The sequence below is a fragment of the Embiotoca jacksoni genome, unplaced genomic scaffold (genome assembly GCF_022577435.1).
Source record: "Embiotoca jacksoni isolate LCO1_2020_lvr unplaced genomic scaffold, fEmbJac1.0.p SCAF_1, whole genome shotgun sequence".
NCBI lineage: Eukaryota > Metazoa > Chordata > Actinopteri > Embiotocidae > Embiotoca > Embiotoca jacksoni.
Window position 1 is genome coordinate 12,275,233 of NW_027185229.1, and position 9,775 is coordinate 12,285,007.

At 38.6% G+C, this 9,775-nt stretch overlaps 1 protein-coding gene across 1 annotated transcript; it reads right to left on the reverse strand.

Annotated features, from left to right (window-relative positions):
* Window positions 1-3,339: 3,339 nt before the first annotated feature.
* Window positions 3,340-5,888, reverse strand: ppp1r3db (protein phosphatase 1, regulatory subunit 3Db). The gene is made up of 2 exons (XM_069168912.1): window positions 5,659-5,888; window positions 3,340-5,424 (listed from the first exon to the last, which is right to left on the reverse strand). The coding sequence occupies exon 2, from the start codon at window positions 5,403-5,405 to the stop codon at window positions 4,521-4,523; it is 885 nt and encodes a 294-aa protein (XP_069025013.1). The 5' UTR covers window positions 5,406-5,424; window positions 5,659-5,888; the 3' UTR covers window positions 3,340-4,520.
* Window positions 5,889-9,775: the final 3,887 nt, after the last annotated feature.

Sequence of the window (9,775 nt, forward strand, 5' to 3'; positions counted from 1 at the left end):
ATGCCTTATGCATCTGCAGGGTCTGTCAAGTATGTTTAATTAGATGAGTCAGTCCATGGGTCATGCTAAGAAATCTGGTGAAGAGATTTGGGGAAATGACAAGTTATACAAAGCATTAAAAAAAAACAACACTTTATATATGAGGGCAACTAGGACAAGCTCCCTGCAGCGTTCTAATAGCTGGACTTTCAATTGAATTATTTGAAATGTTTGTTTCCCAGTCTGACCTAAACTAAACACAGAAATCATTGCCTGGAACAGCCATTATTAGGAATCTCCAGCTGGGGAAACTTGCCAGTTGACCTAATCACCCTGCATATTCATGTGAACATTATAGTTTGTGTGAGGTTTTTAAGCTTTTTGTTTAGAGTGTATTTTTTTTTGCTTAGTTTATGGAGTCTTGGTCCTTTCTTCCAGTTGATTTTAAGGAGAAACCCTATTTCCAGGATGGCAATGTTTTTTGTTTTTTTTTAAAGCCACAGGTCCATTTGTTGTAATTCTACAGCTGGGATTTCCTCTCATCCATGCACACATCAAATGTTTTAAGTCTGACATCAACAGGTTCCTCTCTTTGCAGCAACAGTTTTCCTCCTCAGTCAGCAGCAGAGTAGTGCGTGTTGGAAACCCGCCTGTTTCCCGACGTAAGTTTGTCTTTCTAGAGGATCCTAATGACTTTCAGGAAGTCCTGTTGTCTTTCTGCCTCAGTCATCTGTATCTCATCTTTGAGTTAGTTAAGCTCGTCACCTGCGTAGTCCAGTTCAAATAAAAAATGGTCAAACTGATGAGTTTTAACCATCGTCCGAATGGTCTACGGGGGTAATCAGCAATTCTATTGAGCTAATGACCACAGTGAAAATGAAGCTGACAGTGTGTGTATGTAGATGAATATATGCAAAAAGCTTTATCAAAAAGGAAGCCTACTCTTAAAAACAGAAAGGGTGTCTGCCTCCTGAACCTGAACTGGGCTGTTGTTTTTTTTTTAGGAGAGGAGCCTGAAACCTGAAGACATTTAATTGAAGAGATTTCAATGGAGGGGTGTTAATTCATTTTTCTTGTAGTTGGTCAAAAGTCATAAAAAAGCTCCCCTAAAAGAGAATTGACAGATGTGCGATACTGTTTTACTAGACGGGGAAGAAGAGTGGTTTGTTGTTGATTGTGAAAATGGGGTTGTGCAAGAACAATGTAAGATGGCTGAGGGAAATCAAGAGGCCTCTGCAAGCTTAATGATCTTTCCCCATGGTAGTGGTGTTGTGCTGACTGTTTGGTTGGAAGTCCTGGTGATTATTACCATTTATTTTAGTGTTTTATTGTTTTTATGAATGGTAAAAATAGGGTAAAAACAAAAACGAGTGCTTCCAAATCTTCTCTGACTTGGAGTTTGAGTCTGGGCCGATTTGATTTATGACTAAACTGTGTAATTTACAGAGCAATTGTTTTGAAAGAGTAGATTGTTGAGTTTGACCAGTATATTCCTTTTGTCTTATTGGAATTTGAGAATAAGTCAGTTTGTTGCATCTGCCTTAAGTAACGTTTAATTCTTTTCAGAAGTCCAGTTGAGTGATGGAAAGATCTTCAGGAAGTTACAAAATCATGCATGTTTAATCTCAAAGGTTTGTTAAAAGATATGTGTTATGATAAATGACGTTGGTGATGTCAGCTCATTACTTGACACCACTTACCTCAGCTTTGCTGCCCATCCAAAAGATGTGAAAGCATCTGATAGTAAAGCTTTTTAAGCCTTAACTTTTGAACTTAAACAATTCAAAGGTTGGTTTATATTTTACCAATATTGTGGTGACTGTATTCATTATTTAGGGCTATACTCCATATTATGCAAATACATGGTCCAAGGTGATCTAATTTAGATAGGTTGGGAAGCTTCCTCTATGTATCTTTTTGTACTCACTTTGATTGACTCTTGATTGTTGAATGCTTTGTTAATATAAGTATTAATTTGTTTAACATGAAAGTACAAAGTGCATAAACAGAGAATCGATTCGTCAATCATTGGATAGCAGAAAATCAAACTGCATGTTGGTCATGGAATGTCGAGTGGTCGTAGAGATGAAAACCTATTGTTCCTATTGTTCACCACACAAACAGCAGCAGCTTTTGGAGAGATGATTGAACTGCCATAGAGTAGCAGCTGATGAGGAAAGTAATCATTGTCAAATATAGAGAAGGAGATTCACGATAAACACGTGACGGCAGATATATGCCTCCCGAGGGGAAAGTCAGACCTGCACTAGTTTAAAAGAGAGCTCTTGACAGTTGTACATCAGTTGCTCTCGCCAGAACACTCAGTCTATTGAAACCTTAGAAGCCCACATTGCATCAGACCCAAAAGACTTTGTGTTTGACTAAAACTGCAAGTGGTGTGAAGGGGACCCAAGCCATTGTGGCCCCAGCCAGGGATTTTCAACCACAACTGCTTCTTGTTTTAATGCTCGTTCTCACACCACAACCCACAGAACTCCTAAGGCAACATTTGTACACATGACCTGATCAACTTTCAGAAAGTCACTGTGCCCAATCACACTCAACATCAGTACTACAGTTAAGGTGCGCTCCATTATGTAGTTCCCAAATCTAAGAAAATGAACAACCACAAAATTCCCACAAAAATAAATCTTACCTTACACTATCTACTACTTAAGCTTTTTTAGCTGAATCATGACAAAACCTTATTTTAATAAGTAATATTAGGGGTGTTTTCAGTGGTGGTAGATAGATAGATAGATAGATAGATAGATAGATAGATAGATAGATAGATAGATAGATAGATAGATAGATAGATAGATAGATAGATAGATAGATAGACAGACAGACAGACAGACAGACAGACAGACAGACAGACAGACAGATAGATAGATAGATAGTTACTTTATTAATCCCCAAGGGGAAATTGTTTCGCTACATCAGCATTTATAGATACAGGAAAGAAATAAAATAACAGTAAAAAAATAAACAAATAAATAAATAAAAATGCACAGTATATACAATAAAATAGAATAAAATAAAATAGAATAGAATAATTAAATTAAAACTAACTAAACAATAGTGAGTAGAATAGAAGTATGCAGATCCTCTAGTTACCTGTACTCTCTTTTATCAAAACAGAGCACGAACCTGAATATCTGCACCTATAACTGTCTCTGCTTCTCATTGGTGGATTACCATTAAGGTGTTGTTGACAGTTATGCCCATTTTGCTTCCATTTTTGAGGTACATAAATTCAAACCTTCAGTTGATCCAGGTTTCAGTCCTCAGATTCATCAATGCTTGATTTAAATTGGATAATGATACTTTCCTCCTGTTTTTCTTCAAGAATTACTCAAATTTCTTTGTTGTCTGTTTAAAGGCATTTTATTATGAGCAATTTCTATCAGCTTTCAGTTCCCAAGCTTAGATTCTACATTTCAATGCATCTGACATTTCCTTCAACTTTCAAATTTTGAGATTATATTCTGCATTTCAACTGATTTTTCAGATGTTTTCATATAATTGAGTTTAGCTTTTGACAACCGATTTCAGCTTTCATCATTCACACCAGCATTTTATTCTGGAAATACATTGTGTAGTTTTTGCCCTGATATATGTTGTTCCTTGTGAATCCTTATGTTCCTGAATCTTCACAACTGAAGGCAGTGAATGTAAAGTTAGCATGACCCATAGAACCACAATAGTACCATTAATGTGAAATAAATTGAAATGATCCTTTTAGCTCTACACTAAGTTCAGGATATCTCCGTTACATCAGATTTGATCTTTTTATTTTAATCAGTCTCTTGTGAGCTCCCCAACTTTGAGGAAGTGCAATACTGAAACTGAATGTGTACCTCTGAGTGACCTACAGATGTGTAGGGAAGCTGACCAGATGCCGGCGTTTCCCGGCACCCATAACAATGTGTTATATCAAACCACAAACACTGATTAGAAGTGGTTCTCGATTGAAGAATAACATTAGCTGTAGTAAGAACAGTTGGTTCTTTGCCCGGCAATATTTCATTATAGTAGGTGTCCTGTATTCAAAATGCTACTTAGTGCAGAAATCTAATTTTAGCAACTTGTACTCAAATATGAATATTCAAACTAATGTAAGCAGCAGGTCAATGCAATATCATGAAACACTGTTAGTTGTTAATTATTATTGAAGCATTAGATTGTTAGCAGCATTTTAATAGGTCTGATTAAGGTAAAACTAAACTATTTTATACATGGTGAAGTCATTGTAACACCACTTCATTTTTAATAAACAAATCAAATACATTTAGGAAAATTTCAATAAAAATAATACCTGTAAACATACAGCAGGTTAGATACATGTTGCAGAGTAAAATGTTTGCCTGTTTGACATAAAGCAGCAAGTAAAGTGCAAGCACCTTAAATTGCACCAAGTAGAGTTCTTGAGTATGTGTATTCAATTGCATTCCAGCACTGCATGCAATAAGGTAAGGATTTAAAATGTTTGTCATCTACATCATATCTGTGCAGGTGTTATAGCTCCCTCATGTGCCCACTCAGGTGAAATGCACTATGCTATCCTCACACTCCCTTGGCACAGTCACCTTGAAGCTGTGGCATGACAGTTTGTAATTGTGGCTATTGTTGTTGTCCCAATAGTCCGATCCTTTTACGTGGTAGCAAAGGGCAAATTCCAAGATGGCTCCTGGCTGCAAAATGAAAGGTGGGACAGGCAGACGAAATCTGAAGACATCCGTTTCTGGAGCGTCGCACTCCCTTTGGTGCCCACTTGATATCCAGGAAGCTGTAGTAGTCGAGTGTGTTCTCCAGTTGGTGAAAGTGTAGTGCACTGTGACCTTTTTCTCATAAGCTAAATTAAGTACTTGCATCGTGCCTGTTATCCCCTGGTCCGAGCACAAGACCTGCTCCAGGCACACGCCCTGAGTTTGGAGACGTTTCAGGAAGTCTGGCTGAGCTCCCATATTTTCAGGGAAACAGGGCTTGAAGTAAGGCAGGGACAGCTCTAGTGACTTTCCCAAAGCCTGTTCAGAGCTCATCAGCAGCCTGAACATTACATGTTGAGGTATCAGGGGGCGTTCTTGAACCTTAAAAACCTTAACTTCTTCTAACGCAAGACCCAGTGCATCAACAAAGCGTACCTGCAGGCTCCTAAATTCTTTCTTCCTCTGTGGAGATGAAGGAAGAGACTGAGCTCGTCCCCTCATTATCGGTTTAGTTGGCGGATTGCTGTGGGAGCTGTGCTTTAAATCAGGTTCCTTTATGGAGGGAGTTCTTGGACCTGGAGGTCGGATCCGGACCGGAGCTTTGGGAGGTTGAGGCTTGGGATCATAAAGGTCCCGAAGACGGATGGTAGTGGATACGCTGCTGGAGCCACTCGTGAACCGAAGGGTCTCACTCTTGTCACCTGCAGCCCTAGCCATTTTGTCACATTAAACCCACCTTGGGAGACAAAGCAACAAATCCATTACCCACAAATGTATTTTTTTTTTTTTTAAATTTTTTTTTTTTTACTGTAAATTCAAATATCCTGTTAAGTCTGTGCATGGTTTAAAAAAACAAAAACAACAAAAAAAGACAGCAATTAATTGACAAGAGCCTCCACTAAATGCTTAAAATCTAAAACAATGCAAATGTTGCTGTATGCTCTAAATATATGATCAGAAAGGGCCAAACCTTTCCAGCAGTGTCCTGTTGTTGAGCTGGTCTCTTGCATTTGACCTTGTTTACGGTTTGTAAGTTGCTATGAATCCAACTGCAACCACATGACACAAGGGGGGACTACCTCTGGCAGCAAATGCCAGTTCACATGATCTAGAGCAAAAAAAAGAAAAAAGAAGTTCCGGCAAGCCACCAACAGCCCATGGTCTAGAAAGAAGGCTTGACACACAGCACATCTTGCCTACAAAGCCATCATTACTGCACTGACAGATAGATCTAGAGGACAAACCGTAATCTATAGCTACTGGCCTTTGAGCTCAGCCCTTGACATATAACATGAGACCCATGGGAGGTGTAGAGTGAATATTTATAGCAGGTAGAGTGGGCTGCATCTCTGCCTTTCTTACTTCTTGACATGAAACAGCAACTGTTTACAGGGGTGAGAAATACTGTCAGCAACAAACAATTACATCTGTTAAATACAGTATTCTTTCTTTTCTATTCATAAACAGGTGCATTATGAAAACTTGTTGCTCTTTTTTTTTTTTTTTTTTTTTTTTTTAATCATTCATGTTCAATCTCATGGTTTAAAGATTTGAGGAACCAGGAAATACCTTCAGACTAACAGAAAGTGTTTTAATAAACTGTGTTATTCATATGACCCCAGTTAATTAACTTTCAGGGACAAAAAAAAAAAAAAAAAAAAAAAGGTGAGCTCTGTGACCCAAATGTATGCAAATAAGGGGCACCAACTGCGGCTATTAGTTCTGGTAGGAACATAACCCTAAAGTAATGCTCAATTCATGTAATGTCAGTATATATTTGTCCCAGTTCAACAGGAACACTGGTTTGGGTAATTGGCAAGTGAGTGCAGCTGAGGCTGCGGGTGTGGCAGGCAGGAGACCAGGCATGGAGAAAGGGAGAGTATGACGCAAAGGCTGACCGGAAAGCAGAAGTTAAACTGTAAAAATATTGAAATTCTTATTTGGAAAAGATAATTAATATGCTTCATTTTTTTCTTCAACTAGCCTCTATTTGCGAATCTGAACCCCCTCTGGCATTTGCGAGACTGCATACAAACTGTGCTGCATCCGAGAGTCACAGACTGAAAATGCTCTGAACGTGCAGGAGTACTGGTACACGTCCATGCCTGTCACTCACAATCATGTTTTTGTTTGATTGTAGTTTATTAAGCACGTGTTTCTACAGCAACTGAAGTAGCGTAAAGCCTGCATGTTCTTGTTCATTGACGAGATGTGTCCTTCTGCAGAGACTTGTAAGGAGAAAGAGAGGGGAAACAAATGAAGGAAAGGAGAGATAGAGAGGCCCAGAAGGAAAGATGGAAGAAAAAAAACACTCTGAGGGGGGACAGAAGTCAGAAATTAAGTGGCAGAAAATAATTGGGTGATATAAACGAACGAGAAGACCACAGGTAAAGAGAGGGAGAAGAGTGAACAAGATGGATAGAAGAGCCTGCTAAAGTTCCAGGTGGACATCATGGTACAAGTGTATTTTGCCTTTTTTAAAATTTCTGTATAGCAAAGAGTATGCCAGATCCTTGGTGACATTTTATTAAATTAAACAGCCACTGCACACTATAGGTGGTGCAATACAGGAGTAATTTGGGCTTGTAGAATGACCCTAAATACATCAAAATGAATTATCATGTTATCAGGAATCAGTTATGAATTGTAACAGAGATAGTAGTATTTCAGTCAACACAAGAGTACTGGAGGGCAGGTTGACAGATTAAAAGACAAACAATTGGACTCCTCTTGTTGGCAGCGGCTTTGGTTGTGCGAGCACAGACAGTTGGCTTCTTTGCAGAGCAGACATGGATCTCAGCGACGGTAGTCATCAACTGTTATCTGTCCCGACAACATGGAAGAAGTGAAGTTGCACGCTTCTTGCAGAGAGTCGTCCAGGCTGATCTGCCTCCAGGTGCTGCTTCCATACCTGCTGGCCGGACTAGGCATGGTGATGGCCGGCATGCTGCTGGACCAGGTGCAGGTCAGTGACATACTGGCTGGTGCTCTACCAGTTAGCTCTCTGATGCCAGGGCAATTGACATTTACAGATGTGCATGTTTTGAAAAGCATTGAATTCAGTTTCCTCACAAAAAAGGCCTTAAATGGTATGAAAAAGTTGTATTCACCCTCTTTTGTATGTAATTGAGATCTAGTGGCAGCCCTTATGGGCTATCTGCTTCTTTGACATGACTGTGACCATGGTATTAAATGTCAATGCAAGAAGTGTTTAAAAGTATTATATGTGTATATTAAGGCAGTTATCTGAGGTGAATGGACTGAGTTGTGAGCTGGTGTTTGGACTGGAGGTCGCAATGACCTGTGAGGTGACCTTGCTCCACTGGAATAAATAAACAAGTCTTAGCAGTACATCTACTTGTGAATTTACTTAGACAAACTACAGTGTAGTGTTAAACGTGGCCTTATTGCAAATATAAAAATAGGCACAAGCATTGACAGGGTATGCAGCAGTTTAGGTAAACTGCAACTATAAACTGGTAGTTTCTTTCAAAAGCCTTTTTTTAATTATTATTTTTTTTAATCAACCTCAACAATTTCCATTACTACACCATTTTAAAAAAATGGATGCTGTGTAAAATGTAAATAAAAACAATTTGTAATGATTAGCAAATTGTGTAAACTCATGAATTTGGGAATAGAACAAAGACAACATCAAATGTGGAAACTAAGTGACTTTATTGTGTTTTTGGAAAATATTTTGAATTTAATGCCACCAACAAATTTTGAAAAAGTTGGGACAGGGGCATGTTTACCATTGTGTTGCACAACCTCTTCTCATAACAACACTCTGAAAATGTTTGAGAACTGAGGAAACCATGTTGCTGGAGTTTTGAAAGTGAAATGTTGTCCCATTCTCGCCTGATGTAGGATTATAGCTGCTCAACAGCTTGTGGTTTTCTTTTTCATCTCATGATGCGCCAAATGTTTTAAATTGGAGACAGGTCTGAACTGCAGCCGAACTCTTCTACTACGGAGCAGTGCTGTCGTAATACGTGCGGAATGCAGTTTTGCATTGTATTGTTAAAATAAGCAAGGCTTTCCCAGAGACGTTGTCTATATGGCAGCAAACGTTGCTCCAAAATCTTCTGTATCTCATTCAGCAAGAACGGTGATTGAACCTCCTATATTTTCCTTTCGCTTAACAAGGCTTAGGCCTCTGCTACCTATCCAGCGGTTTAATTAGCTGGACAGGTTATTGTGAACTCGGCTTCAAAATGAGGAGCTGATGATTGCGATCTAGCTACTGGGTTGAGCTACTACAGAGAAGGTCTTTGTGCTCTTCACGGAGACTTGAGTCTCTCTCTGAAGAACTTCTTTAAATGTTGCTGTTTAATCTTTTTAGCTGCTGCTGTTAACGCTGTCTTTTCACGTTTATGCTGCAAAAAAAAAAAAAAAAAAAAGCTCACAACTCGCCTTGTTAGTGAGCCAGCTGGACAGATAGCATGTGCAGCAATGAGTTTTCATTTACAGCAGCAACTCTTTATGGTTTATTCAGTATTACTTTGACTTTGTTGCTGCTTCAGCTTACAGGAGCTAACTGGTTAAATCTGGTAGCATTTGTTGGGCTTAATTTTCTTAAGAGGTTAGAAGGGATGTAACAGAATAAAAAAGTGAACTTTGTCATTGGGGAAAATGCCATAATTAATTAAAAGCAGACTCTTTAAAAAGTTCATATACAATTTAATATTTAGACTTTTGTACGATTAGTCATTTAATGTTAGGCTCCATTATATCTGATAAAAAACAAAAAAAAAGAATAAATTTGGACTGAAGGCATTTCCCGCTTAGTTTTTCTTATCTTATTATTTATTGCAGTCAAGTTGCAGTGAATCATCACTGACCCTGAGACGTGTTAACAGAGGCTGTATTTGGGGAAAAAAAAAAAAAAAAAAAAGGCCTATATTGCAAGCATATAAAAAATAATAACTGCTTCAGGACTAAGAAGAAGTTCTTTTGGTGCTGCATCATTAGTGACATTGTGGGATGATGGTGGCCTCAGTTTGAGTCCCTTCACACCGTGTCTGTTTGCTGATGTATCTTTTTTTTACTGTCAGTTTCTCACAAATGTGCTAAAAGTTGATCTT